The 23101-nt window shown below is 50.0% G+C and overlaps 1 protein-coding gene across 4 annotated transcripts in view; it reads left to right on the top strand.

Moving 5' to 3' along the window:
* CACNA1E (calcium voltage-gated channel subunit alpha1 E) overlaps nt 1-23101 on the top strand; it is a 439155-nt gene that overhangs the window by 352819 nt on the left and 63235 nt on the right. For 2 of the 4 annotated variants that reach the window (XM_079106943.1, XM_079106940.1), the window contains 16 exons: nt 449-538; nt 1802-2011; nt 2762-2874; nt 4815-4927; nt 5283-5414; nt 5851-5923; nt 6770-6887; nt 8665-8732; nt 10173-10270; nt 14301-14357; nt 15520-16173; nt 16490-16800; nt 18718-18877; nt 19958-20087; nt 20775-20834; nt 21535-21641. In XM_079106943.1, the coding sequence (XP_078963069.1) occupies nt 449-538; nt 1802-2011; nt 2762-2874; nt 4815-4927; nt 5283-5414; nt 5851-5923; nt 6770-6887; nt 8665-8732; nt 10173-10270; nt 14301-14357; nt 15520-16173; nt 16490-16800; nt 18718-18877; nt 19958-20087; nt 20775-20834; nt 21535-21641 (2494 nt within the window). The remainder of the gene's footprint in view (nt 1-448; nt 539-1801; nt 2012-2761; nt 2875-4814; nt 4928-5282; nt 5415-5850; nt 5924-6769; nt 6888-8664; nt 8733-10172; nt 10271-14300; nt 14358-15519; nt 16174-16489; nt 16801-18717; nt 18878-19957; nt 20088-20774; nt 20835-21534; nt 21642-23101) is intronic. The other 2 variants (XM_079106942.1, XM_079106941.1) reach the window with 2 other exon arrangements.

Genomic DNA, 23101 nt, shown 5'->3' with positions numbered 1-23101 from the left:
AATGAAAATGAAAGCCAAGAGTTGCTTTGTTCCAGGCATGTGATTGATACTGTGCAGTGCAAAGACCATCATCCAACCAGTGGTATATAAAGGGATCTTGTTTTAAGATTTGTGGGGATCATCTTGGGACCACTTTCATTACCGGGAAGTGGCGTTATTTATGAAGAGCCAGAACACCTAGGTGCGGAGTGTCTGTTTACCTACTGCGTTTAGACAAGCTCTAGCCAGGATTCCAGAGGCCTGGAGTTGCAGCAGGCGCGAGTGAGCGTAGCCCTCATGATTCTGTAGACAGTCTCAGTTTCTGTCACCCTGGCTCCAACACTAAAGGCAGACGCCTGTGTCACAGGGTCCTTGCATAAGGCCTCTTGCCTACAGCCCTCACAGTTTTGTCCAGGATGATCTGGGTGTACTTGTGGCCTCTCACTGGCCTTCCCCTTCCCTGGCGTAGTGCTTCGAAGGGCAACCATCAAAAGGAGCCGGACGGAGGCCATGACCCGAGACTCCAGCGATGAGCACTGCGTTGATATCTCTTCTGTGGGTGAGTGATCCAGTCAGATCTTCTTTTACTTCTCTGGATCTCCCATGAAAATGAAGATCCTGTCTTTTGAGAAGAACCACAAGGAGGAAAAGAACCCGCAGGATCCAGAATTTAGGGATGTAATTAAGGGAAGGCATGGGAATCTGATCTAGATGGCAGTGATTTAAATAGATAAAAAGAAAAGGAGCAGGGAAGGCTGTTTATGTGAAATGTGGGGTGCAGGGTTCTCCAAGTGTGGCGCTTGCGTCTCATTTGCCAAGATTTCCTCTCTTTCCTGGGTGTGCTCTTGAGAACCCACTTTGGGATACAGGCTGCACATCCCTCATCTAAAATTCAGAAAGGTGACACTTCTTGAGCAATGATGAGGTGCCACAAGCGGAAAATCCTACACCATGGAATTTTGTTTCTTGCACAAAATTGTTAAGAATATTGTATAAAATTATCTCCAGGTTACATAGGTAAGGTATATATGCCACATCTAAATGAATCCTGTGTTTAGATGTGGGTCCCACCTCCAAGATATCTCATCATGTATAGAAAATATTCCATTCTCTGAGAAAATCTGAACCCTGAGCTGCTTCTGGTCCCAAGCATAACAGAGAAGGAATACTCAACCTGTGTTGTTCAGGATGGTGAGGACCTACCTGTTGCTTCTAGTGACCCAGACGTGAGAACTCCAAGTCATTTCCTTAACCATAGTAGCACCTACATCCTTCTATCATGTGAAATTTAAACTAATTCCTCTTAACAACCCTTTGAGATGACTGAAGTTCAATCCCAGGTTCTCTTACAGATTCTGGCCAATGGTAGGTTTTTCTTCCCAGAAAAGGGCAGGACCTCACTCCATCCTTAAAAGCAGAAGAGACTTACAAAGCTTTCTGTCACCGGTGGCAGAAATACCACAAATGCAGCAGAAGGATTCCGGTGTCTGAAGCATATTTAAAAGGAAAGGGCAGAGAGAAGCCCAATCTGTTACAAACACAGACATGATCCTGTTAGGATTGGAGACACTGGGTGTTTGCCTGGTGTCCTGCCTGGGAGTCTTTTGATCTTCTGGGACTGAGAGTCCTGGACAGAAAACAGGGTCTGTGCCTGTGGAAATTACTTAGCCTGTAACATAGGGATTGCCTAGGCCTGCAATGTGGCGGTCACCTTGCCCTGGGACTCAAGCTACCCGTCTTGCCCTTTGGATGCCTCCTGGCCATGGAGGTGAGCCCAGGATGTTTCGCAGCCTCATTCTCCCTCCTCATTTCCCCTGCGTAGGTACACCTCTCGCACGAGCCAGTATCAAGAGCACAAAAGTGGACGGGGCCTCCTATTTCCGGCACAAGGAAAGGCTTCTGCGCATTTCTATTCGCCACATGGTTAAATCCCAGGTGTTTTACTGGATCGTCCTGAGCCTGGTGGCTCTCAACACTGCCTGTGTGGCCATCGTCCATCACAACCAGCCACAGTGGCTCACTCACCTCCTTTGTAAGTGAAGGGTGCCTGCTGACCCCTCCTGTGGGCAGATGATTGGGACAAGAAAGAGTGTCAGAGAGCAAAGCACAGGAAGCCTGTTAGCCTCCTGTCAGCCCAGGGTTCTGCACCTCCACACTGTGAGGGAGACCAGAGTCATCTGCAAGGGGCTGGCAGGTCACACGACTGCTCCGAGCATTACGTTATGATGGAATTGGGGAAACAAATCCTTGCTGATAAGTTGACAAGAGAGGTCACATCCGGGGTATTTATTAGGAAACCTTTGAGGAAGATCTTAAGGAGACTCTGTGGCATAAGGAGTTATTATTACTAGAGTCTGGGGAGAAAGTTCTTAGGGCAGTGGATACCCCAGGTGGACCAAAAAGGGAAGTTAAAGGTCAGCTCAGGATAAGACTGTCACTGGGGGCGATGACGTCCAGGAGTTAATTACAGGTGGCTGGTGGGAGGGGGAAATCCAATCCTTCCATGGAAGCACAGTGAAGTCCTTTATTCCTCTTCTGAGGACCATCCTCCACTTAAAGACCAGTGAGAAAGCGACCTGTTGAAAAAGAACGAAGCCCGGGACTCATCCAGGCTCAGAGAGTGTCCAAACGTCCTTAGGCTTTGCCAGCCCTGACCTAACTCAGCCAGTGAATGTCCCTAGAGTGTGTCATTGTGGGCTTCTCTGGGGGTGGGTGTGTTAGTTGGAGCCTGCAGGACCCCCTGCCATCTGTGACCAAATTCTTCTCCTCTTAACACTTGCAGACTATGCAGAATTTTTGTTTCTGGGGCTGTTTCTCTTGGAGATGTCCCTGAAGATGTACGGCATGGGGCCTCGCCTTTATTTCCACTCCTCGTTCAACTGCTTTGATTTTGGGGTAAGTCCTCAGAAGCCTGCCCCCATCTTTCTGCTTCGCCTTGCTCTGCTGTGCTTTCAGATAAGCAGCTTGCTCCATTACCCAGCATGACCCATTGAAGTCAGAGTTTGCCCAAGGAGAATGGATAAGATGAGCTAGACAGAGTTCAGAAGTGAACGAATCCTGGCCGTGCAAGGGTTTGCTTGGGTTTTTAAGCTCTTTGGGTTTTAGTGTTTGTATTGATGTGTAACACATATACTAAGCATAAGCTCAATGAGATTTTACAAAGCTACCCATAGCCAGACTCTTGAACCGCTTATTATCTTGGGGGAAGTCTGGGAAGGAGGACAAAGGACATAATTCTAGAGGTAGTCCTGTGAGAAAGCGAAGGTTATATATTTGGATTTTTTCTACTTCGGTGTAAAATTAGCATAATTATCGAGATAGACCTTCATGTAAATACATACACACACATTTTATTAGCAAGCCCCCACATAGAACATTTCAAATAGCTGTTTACTTTCTATCTAATTTCTCGGTGTGTGTCTGCCAGCAATCTCGAAGGCACGTCCACATGTTTTGCTTCTGTGCGGCTCAGGGGAGTCCCGAATGCTCTCCTGGGTGTGGAGAGTTCACTCCCTCCCCTTTTACGCAGAAGTCCACATCTCTGAACATCCTGTGAGCAGAAGAATGAGGTCACAGAACTTTGGGTTCCTGAACCCCTTTCTGCCAAACCCACTTCTTTTTCTGCCAAAGCTTTAGTTAGGTGCTAAAGATTTCAAGCACTTCCCAATCTACATTTTCTCTCGGAACATATAGTTCTGAGTACTGGCAATTCGCAGGCATAGCAGTTAGTGAGAGACCATTTTAACCTTGGTTTTCTCATGTACATACTTTTCAGCACTACTGTGAGGATTAATTTATTATTTTTCATAGCACAATGTCTAACAGTAGACGATCAATATATAAAAAAATTTCAAGTGTTAATTTGGCAGTGCTGCTTCCTATAACAATCTGACCCTTTGTCAACAAACACTGTCACATTGGGGTATGTGGGACCTCGGTGACTAAAAGGTTTGTAATATACTGAGGCCAGAACATTCTTGTTAGCACTAAACTCTAGAATGCTGAGAGAACATGGATCCTTTCTGAGATTTCAAATCAGAACAAACATAATCTGTACTAATTCAAACTGGCTTCTAAGCTGGGCCCAGTGGGGCACACCGGTAATCCCAGCTACTCTGGAGACTGAGGCAGGAGGATCAAAAGCTGGAGGCCAACTTGGGCAACTTAGTGAGACCTTGTCTCAAAATAAAAGGGATTGGGAGTGTAACTCAGTGGTACAGTGCTTGCTGAAGGTCATGGATTCAATCCCCAGTACTGCAAAGTAAAACCATCACCAGGGCTGGGGTTGTGGCTCAGTGGTAGAGCACTCACCTAGCATGTGTGAGGCACTGGGTTCAATTCTTAGCACCACGTTAAAAAAAAAAAAAAAAAAAAAAGGATAAAATAAAGATATCATTTCCATCTATAGCTAAAAATATTTTTTAAAAAAATACCACCAATGGGTGTCTGTAGTTTGAATACCACTCTTCCACAAGAACAGCTCTGTTGGTCAAATTCATGTAGAAGTGGTGAATGACCATTGTAGTTTTCACTGAGGACCAGAAAACCAATACACGGTGTACAGAACTAAAGTTGGAAAGGGGTGTAGAGGGTATTGAGAGATGGGAGGCAGAGTCTCATTTTTCAACCATTCATGTTGAGTGGTTGGAGAGACAGACTGAATAAAATATAAGAGGACAAAGATCACAAATTAGTAGCCTGATTGGAGGTAGGGCCAGGCATGGAGCAGAGTCTTAAATTCCCCATAACCCCATGGGAGCTGTTGATTGCGTGCTGTGTACCAGAGTGCTTCTCTTCTCCTGATGCTCCTCTCACTGGCTGGCTTTACCTCTTAGGTCACAGTGGGCAGCATCTTTGAGGTGGTCTGGGCTATCTTCAGACCTGGTACATCTTTTGGAATCAGTGTCTTACGAGCGCTCCGGCTTCTAAGAATATTTAAAATAACCAAGTAAGTAATGAGAATTTGGACTCTAACACCTTTGAGAAGTGGAACCTTTTTTATGCCTCATTAAATTTCTTTCCAGCCCTATTTTTCCCCGACAACAGGTTTCCTTTCCCTGCGTGACCCCTCCCCTCCCCATTCTTCAGCTCCTCCTCCTCCTCCTCCAAAGATCAGACTAACAGATCTGGTGCCAGCTCTGGTGCCACAGTCCCCCAGGGAGCAATGTGCTGCTGCCTTCTCCTCTTCCTGTCACTCGACAAGCACAGCTTATTTCACAGACCCCCCAGTCGGATGCTGAGCTGGACTTGGGGATGACTTGGAATCCAGTGCCCACAGCTGTGACCCTGTCTGGGTTTTCTAGGTACTGGGCTTCCCTGCGCAATCTGGTTGTCTCCTTGATGAGCTCCATGAAGTCTATCATCAGCTTGCTCTTCCTCCTCTTCCTCTTCATCGTTGTCTTTGCGCTGCTAGGAATGCAGCTGTTTGGAGGCAGGTAAGTGCCAAGTGCCTTCCATCTGAAGTCAGGGCCGTGGATTCCATCACCCTGCTACCGTCTCTTGTGCTTTGTCCACATACCGAATACAGCACGAGTGTCCACGTGGAACAAGCGTCTCTGCTTTCAGCCCTTCACACCGTAGGGGTGCTTGTTCTGGGGACCTATGCCTTTGGAACTGTTCCCGAAATGTACAGCAGGGAGTCTTGTAATTGATAATCAGCCCAAACCCTGTCATACGGACCACACCTTTCAAAGCGCATGGTTCATCAGTACTAGTCACTGCTACCATCTTCATAAGTTATGTGAAGGGGGGAGGTGGGGGGAGGGGGAGATGTGGAGGAAGGAGAAAAGAAGTGATGCAAACTGTGTGATCCTGGGGGAACGGGGCACATGAGACCTCCCATGCGTCTTCCTCTCCAACTCTCCTTTTCAGGTTTAACTTTAATGATGGGACTCCTTCTGCAAATTTCGATACTTTTCCCGCAGCCATCATGACTGTGTTCCAGGTATGAGGTTGATAATCCAGAAGCGCTGTGTGAGGTCCCTTGGGCCACACACGAGAGATGACAGTGTTTTTAGAGGGTTAGGAAACTGGTTTTTCCTCTCCAGATCCCTCCCAGGAAAGAGGGTACTCTTGTTTTTTGAGTCATCAGTACCACAGTTCCTTGGACATCTGTGACTTGGTTTCTTACCAACAAGAAAAGAATGATCCTATGTCCACCTCATTGTCCTCTCCCTGCACCTGTGTGTTTGCATGACACAGAGTTGGAGACAGTCAGACAAATCACATTTGTGGTTTTCTGAAATCTAGAGCATCTTCTAACCCATGTGTCCATTTAATGAAGTACCTTTTCCATGTCCCCTTCAAAAAACCCAGCTTTTTAAATCATAAAGAAAACTCAACATCAGTAGTGTCTTAGATTCTTGCAGATAAAGAAAAACACTATTTAGCCCAAATCTGGGGTTGAACCAGAGCCTGTTTGCTGAACTGGAGCCCAGGCGGCTCTTTCCAGTAATGCTATTGTCTCAGGAACTAAGTGTTGTCAGCTCTGGAAAAAAATCAGGTACTGACCAGACCACCTGATCCGCCTAAGCCCCACAGGGCCTACCTGAGCTGGAGGTGGGAGTGACTCTGTAGTTTGAGAACTAGAACCATTTGTTCTGATCTTTTCCTTCCGTGTTCAGTGTCAGATTCTCTTGCAAAACAAAAGAATGTTTAGGATTATTCATGGGATTGACCCTCCCACCCCCAGCAGGCAGGCCAAGCAAGGAGGTAGATTGAAAAGATCCAGTCTCAGGATTTGTGCTTTGTACTAATCAGAGTCCTGATATCTGTCCTTTGCTCTGTGCAGATCCTGACAGGGGAGGACTGGAATGAGGTGATGTACAACGGGATCCGCTCCCAGGGTGGGGTCAGCTCAGGCATGTGGTCAGCCATCTACTTCATTGTGCTCACCTTGTTTGGAAACTGTATCCTTTGAAGATGCTCTTCTCTGTGCTGGCTGTCTTCTTACCGGTGGGTAAGAAGAAAGGGCATGGACATTGCTTGGTGTACTAGAGGAAATAGAGATTCTGGTCTTTGGGAACTTGTATGCTCTTTCCATAAAAACTGCAAGCCTAAGACAATTATCTGCTGTCTGTACAAACAATAAGGATCATATCTATCATGTTGAATGGTTGGAGAGACTCTAAATAAAATACAAGAGGACAAAGATCATCATAGGCTGAAATAGTGGATGGATTTTAATACTAATGAATTAATTGTTAATATAAAAAGTCTGCCACATAATAAAATTTTAAAAATATTACTATTATGATTAATGCTAATACTGAGCATAGCTGTTATTGTGATAAGCTGGTCTTCCTTCCATTTCTGTGACTCCCTGTATAGCTTTCTTTTTATAAATTTCTTTAGTTTATAGTCTTCTTCTGAACCCTGGAAGTTTTCAGGGCTGTGCTTGATATTCAGCATAGCTAATATTTACTGAATTTATGCTGTATATATGTGAGGCCTTAGACTCTGTGCCTTGCAGGCACATTTCATCTAATCCCTACTTTATAAGGAGAAGAGAAATAACCTGATAGGGTCAGGCAACAACTCAGTTGTAAAGGAAGATTAGAAACCAAATCCTCTAACTCCAAAGCTTATACCTGGTCAAAAGATCTAGACCTGGAAGATTTAGATTTGAATCCCAGCAATACTGCTTGCAGACGTGTGGCCTTGGGTAAGTCATTTAATTTCAGTTTCTGTCTTTCACATCTCAAAGGCCAAGAACAATATCTGCTCTGTTCATTGTGAATAGCGAATAAAATAATTATTTGAACGTACCTTAAAAACTGCAAGCTACCGTCCAGTGATTAGATCACCTGGGGAACGGGACTTGCCTTGAACTGGCATTGGTACTGCTGAAGGTGGGGGCCATGGTGCAGCTGTAGTTTTGCACTTTTGCAGTCTCATTGGAAAGAGATACTGTAAGTTTTCTGCCCTGAAAACTTCTAGGGATCAGAACAGATTGTAAACATAAGAAGCTCTTAGAAAGCTACACAGTCCAGTCATAGAAATGGAAGGCCAGGCTATCAGACTGGCCCCTTGATTTTTTCTGTTACTCGGAGGAGAGCCGGAGTTGGCCTTTGATGCTAGAACCAGTTTTATGTTCTACAACACTTGGGCCTTGAGGACAGAGAACTGGGGCTTCCAGGGTCAGCACACGGAATAGAAGTGGATTTCATAACAAATCGTGTCCATGCTGTGACAGTTGGTTAAATGAATCGTGGAAGCCCTCCAGGACCTGAGCAGGAAGAATGAGAAGAGCAAGTTAGGGTACCGTTATTGAGAGCTGCTCAGCAATGGGACGTGGGATCTCGTTTTCTTTCATTTGTAGGGACGGAAGGGCATAATGCCCATCTGTTCCAATGGGATTTGGTTCTAGCTTCCCAGGAAGGAGAGATGAGCTCCTGCCCTTAGCTGTCTACACATCTTGTTCTGTGATTCTCGTGCTATTTATTGCTGAGAGTGTCAGCCCCCGTTGTCTGAGGTCTCCTCACCGCTTAGGGCCTCCTAGGTGGTTTGCTTCAGACCTTTATTTGTCCTTTGTGAATAGAAGCATGGCACAAATCCCCTCTCCCTGCCCCACAGACCCTAGCATCTTTGGCTGGTGTCCAGGCAGGAGAACCCTGGAGGTGGCCTCACAGACTTACCAAAGGCTGTCGCTTTTATCACTTGCTTATCCTTAACCCATAACCCCAGACACGCTACTGAACGTATTCTTGGCCATTGCTGTGGATAATCTGGCCAACGCCCAGGAGCTGACCAAGGTAAGCCTTGCTCTCTGGAATTCGGATGGTTTCTAGTGGCATTGGGGGGTCCCTTGGCCCTAGGAGCTCTCAGGAAGTCCGTATTATGTGATCAAAACCTACCAGGGAGGCCTCTTCTGGAAGCTTCTGAACAGTCGGAAAGTCACATATTCATATAGGAAGCAGGGTTCGCTTTCTCTGAGTTTGCTAAGCCCAGACCAGCATGGGTCTCTCATGGGCTATAGGAAGCAACAGCTCATCTCTGCGAGCCCTCAAAGGGGTCCTTCCAAGGATTATGATGTGGAAAGTCAGGGAAAATGCTAGCGCTCTGGGCTTTAAGCTGCACCTCTTCTACAGTGACCTGTGAGTGTGACTTCCATCATGCAAGCTAACCTTTAAGGTTTAGTTTTGGGTGTGAGAGGGGCTGGGGTATTCCAGTGGCCATGGTCCTTCTGGGGTGGTGTCAATGAAGCAAGACACTACATTTCCCAAGAGCTCTTCCTTTCTTTCCGCTGACTCTTCTCCATGGGAGGAAACAATGGGAACTGAAGTGGGGTGGTCACACAATGCAGATCTGGTTGGGGCAGAGGCGCAGAGCATGCTGGTCATATTGTTCAGTTTTTCTCTTGTTTTCTCTCAAGTGTTGCTTGCTTTTCCTTCCATTGCTTGAGGGTCTTATCTGCCTGCTATGGCAGGAAGGATACCAGCTGTAGTATCTGAAAGCTGGGTTTGAATCCCACACCTGGCACTTATTGGCTGTTCTAGCTTTTGGCTGGACTCCTGATTTCCAGTAGCGGCCCTTTCCTTCTGTGTAAAGGTGTGAATGGTACACACGCCTTGCATGCCTCACAGGATAACCCGAGGATCAGGCAAAAGAATGTGTGGAAACCACAGCATGCTGAGGAGATGGGTGTGATCATAATAGTTCTAGTCACTTCACCTGAACTGATTTTCCTGGGTGTCATCGTTTACAAGCAGGAATAAAGTTGAGGAAATGAGATCTCTGCCCAAGAACCCAGCGGGGAGCCACTTGGCCGTGCAGGGAAGTTGCCAAGAAGGGGTGCGTAGCCTCAGTGCTTACTTTAGGGGCTGTGCTGGGAAGGACTCTGCTCTGCCACGTCTAGACATGGCGGGACGTCTGAGAAGTGCCACTTATTGCCTCTGCAGCCTGGGTCAGCTCTGCTGAGGGGTGGACTTCTCTAGGTCTTCTGAGTGGCTTGTGGAGGCAGAGTGAGGAGGAGCATTTCTGGACTCTGGGGCTGTGAGGCTCCTGGCTCCTAAGGGGCCTGGTCTCTGGTCATCAGAGGTCTCTAATCCTGCTTAACCTCAGCTGCCTTGTTTAACCTCTTCCTCTGCTGGCCTCACTGCTCCTGCTCTTCAGAATGCCTTCTGGGGAGAGCCAAAGGAAGCTACTGTCTTTCATGGGGATCCCAAGCAAAGCCGTCTCTGCTTTATGTCTAGGATGAGCAGGAAGAAGAGGAGGCCTTCAACCAGAAGCACGCTCTGCAGAAGGCCAAGGAAGTCAGCCCCATGTCCGCGCCCAACATGCCTTCCATTGAGTGAGTCCACACCCCCCTCTCCTGACCCCTGGTCACCTACTGTACTAAAGCCAGTCTGCCAACTCACAAAATGATAGATTGTAGGATTGTGTGTCTCCCTCCTGCCAGGAACTCTACTGAGAACACAGAAGCAAGCAAGGAGGAAGTCTCTGTTCACACGGAGATAGATTAAAAAGCATGCATGTCATGTCAGACAGCAGTAAACGCAATTAAAACAGAACAGGTCATAAGACGAGAGTTTCAAAGAGATCACTCAGGGTAATCTGAGGGGGTCTCTAAGGACGCAGTGTGTAAGCAGAGACTTAGAAGGCAGTTCTGTGACATTTTGAAGGACGTGTTTCACAACAAGAACCAGCATGGCTGAGGTGTAGTGAAGGAGGGAGACAGAAGACAGCAAGGCCAGGGAGGTGGGCAGGAACCAGCTCAGAGGTCCCTAACCCCCAGGTGAAGGACTTTAGCTTTTATTCTAATTGTAGCCACAGGAGGACTTCCTGTTGGAGGAGGAGGGAATGTGATTGACACTTCCAAAGGCCACTTTGTGGAGAATGGATTGGGGAGCAGAGAGTGGAGGCAGAGAGGCAGGGTTGATTCTTAAAGTAGGTGATGGTGACTTAGAGGAGGGCAGTGACCACGGAGGTGATGGGAAGTGTTCCTGTTCAGTCTGTAATTTGGAGTGGAAAACCAATGGGATGGGCTGGTAGATTAAATGCAGGGGTGAGGTTGACAAAAAGAAGAAACAAAAATCCATCCCAGGCTTAAAACCAGGCTTAAACAGCTGGGTAGAAGGTGGTGGTATTTACTGAAACCCTGGAGATGGTGGAAATCTAAAGTTCATTTTGGCCACATTAAATTTGAGACACTTCTAAGGCATCCAAGTGTTTGAATAGGCTATTGGTTACACGAGTCTAGAGCTTAGAAGAGAAGTCAGGATTAAAATAAAGATTTGGAGGAAGTCATTTGCATTTAGATGGTATTTAAGCCATCAGTGTGGGTGAGATGACCCAGGGAGAGTGGGGATAGGGAAGAGAGGAGCTGAGGACAGTGGCTGAGCATGCGCCTGCCTGCACTTCAGGTCTGGCAGAGGAGAATTCAGCAAATGAGACTGAGGGGGTGCAGCCAGGAGTCAGGAGGACAGGGAAGCAGCGTCCTGGAAACCTATAGAAGAAACCCTGAGGGAAGGAGGAGTGGGCCGTGGTGCTACCTGCTGTTACAGGACGACTTATGATGGGGACAGAAAAGGGACCATGGGATTCAACAAGAACTGTTAGTGACCTTACACGTAGCCAGGTGGGAACAGAATCCAGGTGGAGTGGGATTAGGCAGAGAATGGGAAGTGACAAAGTGGAGCAGCCAGTGAGTCCTTCTGAGGACCCAACCTGCAGCCACGGCTGAGAGAGAGCTAGGGCCGTCAGCCTGGGCTCTGCAGGGGCCTGGGGTCTGAGAACCCCAGCATTGCCATCATTGCTTTGGGCCTGTGTGAGGGGTCCAGAGGGTGTCTGTGGGGACAGTCTGAGCCCCTGGGCGGCGGAACTCTATCCTGACACCAGACCTTGTCACTCCTTACTTGAAGCTGGTAAGGGAGGAGTGCTTGATGCCCTAATGTGTGTGGGAGGGGCTCCTGAATGGCTCCTGGTCTGTCGGGGAAGGGAATCCCACATAAACATCCTCTTGTTTTCACTGTTCAAAATTACAAAGACCTGGCCTCCTGGCCTCTCTTCTGTGAGTGGGAGAAAAAAATTCATTACAGATTAACGAGGTGATGCCAAATAACTCCTTCCACTTCAGAATATTCTCTGGGTCTTGAGTAGTTTCTACCCACCTTCCCTGGACTCCTGAATTTAGGCTAAAACTCATGCACAGGTATAAAAATGGGGATGGAGAGGACTGGTTGCTACTTACGAGTGGGTGGTTCTATTTACTGACGTGAGGATGCCTGGGGGAGAAGTGGGTTTGCAGAGATGTGATTTGGGACGGTGCTTGTCCCAGAGTAGAAACTCACTATTTATGGAAAGAAAATGAATGAAATGTGGGTAGCACAGGGCTCTGGGAATAGAGCCATGTGCCTCGGGGCACAGTGAGATAGAAGGTGCTACAAACTTCCAAGGTGAGCCAAGACCTGGGCTCTCGTTCCACACATGTGCTGTGAGTGTGTGCTGTTGGGCAGGGTAGCCACAGGGGCGTGTGCCCTGCTCGGGGCGCAGGCCAGACCACTGATCTCTGGTCTGCAGTGTAACTAAGTGGAAAGGAGAGACGGGAAGGGCATGGTTGCATATGAAGGTGTCAGAGTGCAGGTCCTGGTTCTGTTACTGTGACCTCAGAGAGAACCACTCAGGATCTCAGAACTTCTATTTCCCCATCTTTGAAATGGGAAGGGTGCCGTCTGCCCTTCCTGGTCCACAAGGTTATTGGCAGATGTCCACATGGTCACATTTGCGTGAGTTGGAGATGTGCATACGAGTGTGGTTTTCACTGTGGATGAAAATTTGAATCTTTGTGTGAGTAGAGAGGCAAGGGGAGTGTGAAGTATGTGTCTGATGTGTGAGAATCAGAATTTGGCTTCTTTTTTGCCTGGCCTGTGTGTGTATATTTGTATGTCCATTTTTTTTTTTTTTTTATGTGTGTGTATGTGTGTGTGTGTGTGTGTGAGAGAGAGAGAGAGACAGAGAGAGAGAGATAATCCTTCCATGTACTCACACCTTTACATTTTTCTGGAGGGCTGGTATTTGAATACTGAAAATTTGCAAATAGATGGGATATGGCTTTTCCTGGCGGGTTGTGCCTGCTGCCTGTCTGGAGCGCATGCTTCTATTTCTCTGTGCTGCCCGTGCTTCTCGGCACCCCACCCCCACCCGTGCCTGGTGGCAGTGCCGGCTGCAGATGCTGAGGGACGTGTCCGATTGAGGTGCTCAAGGCATCTCTGCGATCTCCACCACGCTGTCAGCATCCGTGGCTGCTGAGCACACACATGGGTTGTGCCTCTTCCAGACACCCAGCGGGAGGCTGGACCAGCTGCCTCTCTGCTCCCTCAGCCCCGCCCTTGGATCAGGCTCCTCTCCAGACGAGCGCGATGTGACAGTTGTGCGGTGTTAGATCTGCTAGCATGTTCTGTGTTGGGGTGTTGGTTTCCTCAGGAAGGAGCAGTTTTCCCGCCTTCCAGGTCCAGCAGGGCCCCCTGGGCTGGGCCAAGTTCAGCAGTCCAGACGCTGGGGCAGACTTGCCCTGAGGGCATCCTAGGCATGTCGTCTTCCACCTGAGCATGGACCCTGGGCTGACAGTCTCATTTCACCACAGCCTGTCTGCTTTCACAGGTGCCGCCACCCCCCCACTCTGACCTTCCAGTAACCTTGTGATTACAAGGATAGAGCTTGTGTGGGGCAGAGAGATTTCTCTGTATAAGACTAAGAAGGTCAATGCTGTGCTTTACCCACTGAGCAGACTGAACCTCTGGCCAGGGCATCAAGCTGCGCAGATGCAGGGGCGCTACTTACATCCTGGAAGACGTGGGTGGTGGCCTACAGGGTGGTAGCCCTGCCCTTGGCCATAGGCTGCTCTGTAGCCTCATGGGTATGCATGGCAGAGCATTTGCTCGCTGCATGTTCTGTGAGATGCAGTCAGGATCTGTTGTAGGGTGGCAGGTTGGGGAGTCGCCTATGCGAATGTGCTTCATGATCTGGAAATGATCAGGGAGGAAGGGACAGCTACTCATCAAAGTTGCCCACATAGGTCTCTGAAGGATGGGCAGGTGGAGGCGTGAGTGCCAGCGGGGCATGATGTTTGAGCATCGGTGTGAAATGGTATGACCTCTTTGTCCCTGCATGTGTGCTTCAAAATGAGATCCATGTATTTGCTTATAGCAAGGACTCCAGTTGCCTCTCAGTTGGACCGGTGAAGGTTGGGGGTCCATAGCACCTGCGGAGAACCTGCGGACTGCAGAGGACTCTGGCCTCCCTCTGGAAATCTGCTGGTGGCTGTGGGACTCGAGGTTCCCAGAGGTTGGGGTGAACTGAACCTGTTCGTTTTTCTTTCCCAGAAGAGACAGAAGGAGAAGACACCACATGTCGATGTGGGAGCCACGCAGCAGCCACCTGTATGTGTGTACCGGTTTGCGTGTTTGTGAATGGTTCCGTGTGGGTGTGGGGACAATGTGTCTTTGTCCTTGCTGTGGACAAAGTGGCGCTGGGTGTGCATGTCGGCGTGTGCCTTGGCGTGTGTGTGTGTGTTCCATGCACATGACCTGTGGACGTGCCCCCTGCACCTTTCAACGTGTGCTTATGTCTGCGTGTGTCTAAAGCACGTGGCCCTGTGTGCCGTTGCTCTTGTGTGTGGCCTGTGAGTGGGCATGTGTCGGAGAATAGCACTGGGTGTTCCCTCCCTGTAGCAGTGGTGTACCTCTGTGTGTGCCTCGGCGCGGTGTGCGTGGGTACATGAGAGTCCCCTTCACGGTGGCAGGTGTATGCCCATGACATGTGAGGCGAGGAGTGTGTCTGCCCTTTGGCCCGGTGAGCCTTCTCCTGTGCTCCCCTCTGCATGTCACATCTGCATCCCCACTGCCCCGCGGTTGCTCCTCTTGGCCTGTGAGCTGCAGTGCTGAGCAGCGATTGAGCGGGAGCTGCTGGTGGTCTCTGTGCAGACTGTCTCCTGTGGGTTTAATCAGCTATTGTGAAAGAGACCCACAGCCCAGGACCCACGACTCTCCTACTCTGGGGGGACGCTGCCAGGATTTTTACCATGTAGGCCTACTTGCCACTGTTGTCAACCTCTGTTGGTATGTGAGCGTGGTCCGTCTCCACCCTCGCTACTCCAGGCTGCAGTTTAAGGGAAAAGCTGGGGAGATGAAGGGGAGGAGAGACCCTGACCTGGAATCCAGGGCCACTGGTGGGCACAGAGCAGGCTCCGGCTAGTGCCCTGAATCCAAGGAGCACCAGAGTGAGGATCTTCATACAACTGCCCTCGTAGGCTCTGGGGACGTGGAGTGGGTACGAGGGCCAATCCCTACCCTGCCCCTCGGCTACTGCAGAACAGGGAGTGGAGGGAAGAGCACCCCGGCCTGGGCTGGGAGGCGTTGGGCCATTGACCTACCTATTCGTGGCCACTCTGCTCCTTGCATCTCTGTGCTTCCTGTCTCGGGTCCCAGGTGCTCCCATTTGCTCCCCACCATGTGCCCCATTTGCTCATGGCCCCCGCGGCCACCCTCGCTGGCCTGCGGCTGTTGGGTTCTGATGTGGCCCTGGTCCTGTCCCCTTTGCCAGGAGGGAGCGGAGGCGCAGGCACCACATGTCCGTGTGGGAGCAGCGCACCAGCCAGCTGAGGAGACACATGCAGATGTCCAGCCAGGAGGCCCTCAACAAAGAGGAGGCCCCGCCGATGAACCCCCTCAACCCCCTCAACCCGCTGAGCCCCCTTAACCCACTCAATGCTCACCCCAGCCTCTACCGGAGGCCCAGGCCCATTGAGGGCCTGGCCCTGGGCCTGGGCCTGGAGAAGTGCGAGGAGGAGCGCATCAGCCGTGGAGGGTCCCTCAAGGGGGACGGAGGGGACCTGACCGGTATCCTGGACAACCAGAGGAGCCCCTTGTCCCTGGGCAAGCGGGAGCCACCATGGCTGGCCAGACCTTGTCACAGGAACTGTGACCCCACCCAGCAGGAGGCTGGAGGAGGGGAGACCGTGGTCACCTTCGAGGACCGAGCCAGGCACAGGCAGAGCCAGCGTCGCAGCCGGCACCGCCGTGTCAGAACTGAGGGCAAAGACTCGGCCTCAGCCTCCCGGAGCAGGTCTGCCAGCCAGGAGAGGAGTCTGGATGAAGGGGTACCTGCCGAGGGGGAGAAGGATCATGAGCCCCGGGGCAGCCACGGGGGCAAGGAGCCAACTATCCATGAAGAGGAGAGGGGCCAGGACTTGAGGAGGTAAAGGAGTCCCCAGAGCGCCTAGAGGCAAGTAGCAGAGGGTGGTGTAAGAAATTCTTCAATGGAAGCCTTTCTGAGCTTGTTTCCCCCTTAATAAAATGGAGATGATTTAAAAGGTCTGAATAAGCATAGCAGGCAGGGGGATCCATCCCCCTCGAAACATGGTCTGCTCACCTCAGGCATCTTTGCTGAGGCGGCTCAGGTGGAGGGATGGGAATAAGGCTGTGGAAGTGACCTGAGTCCCCCTCCCCCTGGCTGCTGTGTGTGCTCCAGCAGGCCACTCCAGCCCTGGCCACCTCTCCCTCTCTCTTCTCAGAACCAACAGTCTTATGGTGTCCAGAGGTTCCGGGCTAGGAGCCTTGGATGAGGCAGAAACGCCCCTAGTCCCACCTCAGCCGGAGCTGGAGGTAGGGAAGGATTCCAGGCTGATGGAGCCGGAGCCGGAAGGCAGCAGCGAGCAAGCCCTGCTGGGGGACGTGCAGCTGGATGTGGGCCGGGGCGTCAGCCAGAGCGAGCCGGACCTGTCCTGCATCACAGCCAACACTGACAAGGCCACCACGGAGAGCACCAGCGTCACTGTTGCCATCCCCGACGTGGGCCCCCTGGTGGATTCGACAGTGGTGCACAGTGAGCACAGTCCCTGGCTTCCTTGTGCCCACGGCCCACCCCACCAAGGGCTGGGGACAGCTAGTTCTGGGGTCCTTCCAGTAGAGCTTCCTAGAAAGCCCCAGTAGCACCAAAAGTTCAAATAAAACACCGCAGCAGCTTTCTCTTGAAAAATGAAAGTCTTTTCTCATTCTTACGTTTTGCCCATGAAATTTCCTTAGGCTTTGATCCTGTGACCACCCTAGGGTCATCAGAGGGATCCTTTGTGACTTGGTACCCAGGTGCATGTTCAGCTATTTGAGTTGACTTTTGAATATTCTGTGGTGCTCTGTCACCAGGTCAAGTGAGGGACCCCCTGCTGGGGTAGACTGTGGCAGGAGGGCTCTTTCTGGCCTTGGCTCTGCCCAAAAGCTCTGCATCTCTCCAGACCTCAGTTTGTCATTTGTGAAGTGGTCTTGAACTAGAGAATCTCTGAGGTCTTTCCTCCCTAACATTATATGATTCCATTACTTTTATCAACTCTTTTTCTCCCAGAAGCTTTTAGTCACACTCTCTCTCTGACAAAGTTCCTTCAGGCAATAGATGCTAATCTGTGACACTTTAAAGAGAAACACATCAAAAAAGAGCATCTCACCTCCTCTGCACCCTGCCCTGCGCAGCCTCAGTCCTACAAGTGGCCCTGAGGTTGCTTACTTGTGACCACAGGGTCCCCCCCCTTGCTTGTTTTCCTTCCACTTTTCCGTACTTTCCTTCCACATGAGACTTCTCCTGTTCCTATTTACCTTCCTTCCATGGCTTGCTCTCTCTCTCTTCACATTTTCTACAATCAAAATGCCAGTTCTGCTTTGAAAAGTACATCTCCCACGTCCAGTGCTTCCTGGGGTTAACTTCCATCTAGTGTGTCTCAGGATTCCAGACTCACTGCCTCTTCTGGTGTCTGTTTGATTTTATACCTTAATAATTGTTTCAGATCCTCTTTTATGAGAAATAGCACAAGAGAGAGCTTGACTGTCCCTCTGTTCCCATTCCAGGGCTATTCTGTGGTCTTGGTCACAGGTACATGTGTGATAGGAAGGCTTTTAGATACATCAAGTGAGTCACCTTTTTGAAAGGCCCCATTGCGGTGCAGGACCATAGAGGTTTGCTGCCCCCATTGGGTTCTAGGGTAGAGTCACCACTGAGCAGAGAGTAATGGGAAGGTGGGCTGAGTCCCCTCCCTATTTTGTTAGCCTCAACCTCCTGCCACCTTCTCCTACACAGTGAGGTGACTTGAGTATGGAAGCAGATCAACAGCCTGAGAGCTCCATTCCCGCCCTGGCTCCATGGTCCTCCCAGCTTGGAGGGCAGTCATGGACCATATTCCTATGAATATTGCATTCTCATCTCTACATCCATTATGGCGAGAAAAGACACAGCAAAAAGGCAGCTGCAAACAGAGTAATGTCTTCTTGAAATATTCCCTTGCAACATGATTTCCTTGAAAGCATATAGGATTTTGAATTGGGAATCCATCCTAGCTGTATGACCTTAGGAAAGGTGCTTACATCCTTGAACTTCAGTTTTTCCTGTCTGTGCAGTGGGAATAATAATTTATGTCACTAAGGGTGTTTTGATGTAAAAATTCAGTGATTTCAATAAGAGTCCAGAGTTTAGACTAAATATCTAAATTTTGTAAATTTTTCAACAAAGACAACCATGCTGGGCCATAGAAATTCAACTGTAAAGGAAGAGACATAATTATTATCCTTCAAATGGCATAAAAGATTATCCCACATAACATTTGAACAAGGGGAAGGACTTCCCTTAATGTATTAAAATACCCCCAGGGTTTGCAGGGCACCTGGCTAGGGGCATCCTGGCAGCCCTTTCTCATCCTCTCTGTGCTGTCCCCAGATAAAAATGAAGGTTTCTGAAAATTTCAACGTGTTCCTCTTGCAGTTAGCAACAAGACTGATGGAGAAGCCAGCCCCTTGAAGGAGGCAGATATCAAAGAGGAGGAAGAGGAGTTAGAGAAGAAGAAGCAGAAGAAGGAGAAGCGTGAGACTGGCAAAGCCATGGTGCCTCACAGCTCCATGTTCATCTTCAGCACCACCAACCCGTGAGATACTCTCCAACGCTACCCCTTTGGCACTAGGGCAATTTGAACCAGGGTAGAGGGAAGGGAGCCCAGTCATCTTCCTGAGCCTTCCTGGTAGAGGGTAGCCAGACATGGAAGCATCCAGGATCCAACAGATGAGGTCAGTCATTAAGGCAGCAGCCTGTGAACTCAGTGCCCATAGTCTTCAGAGTGACTGAAGACAGGAGAGGTATCATGAGAAAAAGATCCTTTGCCTATTCTTTGGTCAGTAGGTGGTATGGAGGAAAGAAGGACACTTACTTGAGGATGTGTCACCAAATATCCCAAAAGGGAACAGAGCTGAGACCATAGATCCTAGAATGACCACATCATCCACTGGAGTTTATGTGGGCATGCTCCTCAAAGCAGAGCTTGGTGCGTGAGATAAGGGCGTCAGGGAAAAGTCTAGGAGGTTAGGTTCAAGAAAGATGGGATTTGGAAGAAGCAACTGCCTTTTGCCCTGTAAGTGACACGTAGACCATCTTCTGAGACTAGGAGGATGCAGAAACCTTTGGTGGGCAAATGGGCAGGATTCAGGTGGGACTCTGGAATGGGAGGAACCCAGATTAAGATTACCAGGTCATCAAAGGCTGGAAGGTAGAATGTAGAGTGCAAGTCCATCCCAATAGCCTGGGTGGGATTGTTCTTATCAGGAATTTTAGTTAGAATCAAGGCCTGTTTTTGTTTCTTGGTTCCTTCATTTCCTGGGCTGGCTCCAGTTTCCTTACAGCAAGGGAAGAAGACCCTAAGATGCAGTGGAGGGTACCCCTGGCCACTCAAGTTTGTGTAGTCTAATGCCATCTGCTCCTGTGGCTGTTGTGTTCATGGATAATGCGCCTTGGTTTGAGAACTCAGTTTCTAACCAGTCTGATTACCTTCCTCCACTGGGGCTAGTAACAAAGGGTGGTGCCTGAAAAATTAAATTGTTCCCCCTGGAAGTTTCCTTTGCCTGGCTATGTGGAAGAGGCTAGGGTCCAGTGGAAGGAGTAAGAGGGGCAGGGAGGGGAGAGACAGGTGCCCAACTCAGTGGGGCCAGCTCAGCAGGTCTCATTCACTGCACAGGATCCGGAGGGCCTGCCACTACATCGTGAACCTGCGCTACTTTGAGATGTGTATCCTCCTGGTGATTGCAGCCAGCAGCATTGCCCTGGCGGCGGAGGACCCTGTCTTGACCAACTCGGAGCGCAACAAAGTGGGTGTACAGGGCCGTTTGCTGATCACTGTGCTGCCCCGATCCCTACCCTCTCCTCCAGCTGCAATTAGAGGTGAACCAAGACTGGCAGGAAGGTTCCTGGGGAATGAGAAAAGATGGAGAAATTTCCCATTCCTATTTCTCAGAAGTATGACCATTCCAGAGAAGCCCCTCGCAACCCCCCATCCACATTGTATACCTTTAAGCTACAGCTGCGAGTTTTATACCCAGAGCCATCCAGGGCTTAGAGCGGGTCTGCAGCTACCTGAGGGCTTGGAGGGGGATCTGAGGAGTTTGGGGTGACGCATGAAGCTGGGGAGCTATAGTTCTATCACAGGTGTATATCCTGGGCATCCCACGAGTATATGTCAGGAGATCTGAGGGTGGTGAGGAGGGTCGGGACTGGCAAAGATTCCAGGTTCTGGGTCAGAACTGGGGCAAGTTTTGTGGGGAAATTCAGACCCCAGAAGTTAAGTTCTGGCCAAGGAGAGGAAATGGTCAAGGACTGGCCACGGGCCATGTGGCTCCCCCAGGCTTCAGGGCACTCTCTCCTACCTCCTCCTGTGATTCCACACACCTTGTTCTGAGGTGGAGTGGGGGGAGCCAGGGTCGTTGTGCAGGACTGCGGGCATGTGGGTAGCCTGGTGGCCGCATGGTCCTCTTACTTCTTACTTGTGTGTCTTACAGGTCCTGAGGTATTTCGACTACGTTTTCACGGGTGTGTTCACCTTTGAAATGGTTATAAAGGTAAAATTCTCCTGAGAAAACCTGGGCTCCAGGGTTTGGATGGGCCACATGTCTGCTTCTCGAATTTAGGGACTTTCCGCAATGATGCCACATGGTAGCCCATGACAAAGCCTTAGAATAGCCTCTGGTGATCCTTCTATCACCTCAGAATCCTGAGGACATCTTGTCAGTTCGGCATTGCTGTGTGCATATCTTTGGACTGTACAGGCCCATACAGGTGACCCAAGTGGTGGGCAGACAGAGGGTACACAGGTGAACTTTCCTTTGCCCAGGGTACTTCCTGGTTTGAACCTGGGTGGGTGCCAAGGCAAAGGGCCAGATAGAGGTGAGACTTCCTGGACTCCATCGAGTCCTAGCTGTACTCCCCTCCGGTCACCATAATTCCCCCCAGGCCTATCTTATGCCCAGTTTCTCTCCTCTGGTTTTGCCCATCTGGGCATATGTGGCAATGTCTGGAGCTCTGGGCCACCAAGAAAAGGAATCGAGTCCTACCCTGTGTGGCTAAGAGAAAGGAGCCTCAGCTTGCACCATTACCTGGAGAGAGCCTGTGGACCTCCACCCTTGCTCCTCAGGTCCCAGGGTAGGGTTAGTTGAGGAGATGGTAGTAGTGGAGACATTGCCATGATGAGCCAAAGCTCAGGGCGGGTGTCATCTGCCTCTCCTTTGCTCATCTGTGGCCGTTCACACCTTTGTCTTGCAGATGATAGACCAGGGCTTGATCCTGCAAGATGGGTCCTACTTCCGAGACCTCTGGAACATCTTGGACTTTGTGGTGGTGGTTGGTGCATTGGTGGCGTTTGCTCTGGCGTAAGTGACCCTATTCCAGTTTCGTTTCCTTTTTCCCCTCTTCCTGGAGGCTCTGGTTGACTCAAGGCCTTCTCCATGGCTGACCTGAGAAATGAAACAGTGGGGCCAAGAGAGCCCCCAGGAATCTGCTTACCAGTTGTCCTCCACCGACCTCCTATGGCTTCACGGCCTCAGCTCATGTAACCTAAATGGCAGGATGGGGAAGCAGGAGCAGGAAGCATCTGGAGAGAGAAGTCAGAGTCCCCAGCATTCTTTTCCTGGGGATGAATAAGCACAGGGGGTGCTCAGGGTATCAGCAATGTCTCCATGCCCTCAGAAGCAGACCCAGGGCCAGCAGACGTGTCTTTCCATTCTTAAGCCTATCAGAGGAACAGCTTAAAGGAAGGATGCAGAGGGAGACCAGTGTGTGTTTCCAGAGTCCTGTGCATGGGGAGGTTTTTGCCCCTGAGTAGGGGTAACCAAGAACTAGTGGAGAGACATAAGAATCATCCTGATATGTTTAATTTCCAGAAGTAATGACTTTCCAAAACCTCCTGACTGCACACTTGAGAAAATGGTCTTTAAGCCATTCAGGTGACAACACCCTATTCATTACCTTTGGGGGAAATTTTCCCCCACACATTGATCCTGCGATAGCAGGTTTTCAACCACATTCTTTTATTTCTTGTGGAATTTGGCCAAGGAAGGGGGATCTCCTACCTTCTAGGGTGGAACTAGTAAATAAGGATGCCATCAGGGCATTTTGGAAATCAGGTGTTGGGAAGGCCCCAGCAGGACCAATGACAGCCTCTGAGCTCTGTCCATACCTTATCCTACAGGGAGCAGTTTCTGTCTCTTCCAGGTGACACACTAGAGTTCCCTGAGCCGACCTTCCAGCCTCTTTAAGTAGGAGCCGCCTCTTCTAAGCAAGGCGAGCTACACATTAGTTCTGAGGAAGCCGAAGGAAGCATCTGGCAGCTGCTTTCTCTGGCAGCAGCTGCATGTCTTCATAGGTTTGCCCTTTGCAGGTCCAAGTTGTTAGAAGGGGGTCGGTCATCCCTCCTTCCCCCAGCACCCCCAGCTTCCATTCCTAACCCATTCTGGCAGCAAGAGAGGTGGGGTGCAGCTCAGCAGTGGTGCTTCCCAGTGACCCAGGGTAGGTGCACTCTGTCTGCAGGAGACGGGAGAGACCCCCCAGCGGTGCTAAGAGTTTGAAGGTCTTCCAGAACCAGAAATGGACTGCTGCAGCAGCTGCCGGGACCCTACAAAAGACAGCCCCATTGAGTATGACTGTGAGATAGGCTGGCAGTCAGGATGACTCCCGTGTGCCTTGTCCCATGTGCTCTAGTGTATTGACCCCACTGGACTTGTGTGGAATCACCTTTCCCCTCACAGAGGAAACTTTGATTAGACATCATCGAACTGTTCCCAAGGAAAGTTCACACAAGTATCACAGGTTCTCACACAGTGTCCACAGGCAA

This window comes from Sciurus vulgaris (genome assembly GCF_902686455.1).
Source record: "Sciurus vulgaris genome assembly, chromosome: 12".
In the NCBI taxonomy this organism is placed as follows: domain Eukaryota; kingdom Metazoa; phylum Chordata; class Mammalia; order Rodentia; family Sciuridae; genus Sciurus; species Sciurus vulgaris.
The sequence above is the reverse complement of the archived record's forward strand: the minus strand, read 5'-3'. Positions and strand labels throughout refer to the sequence as shown.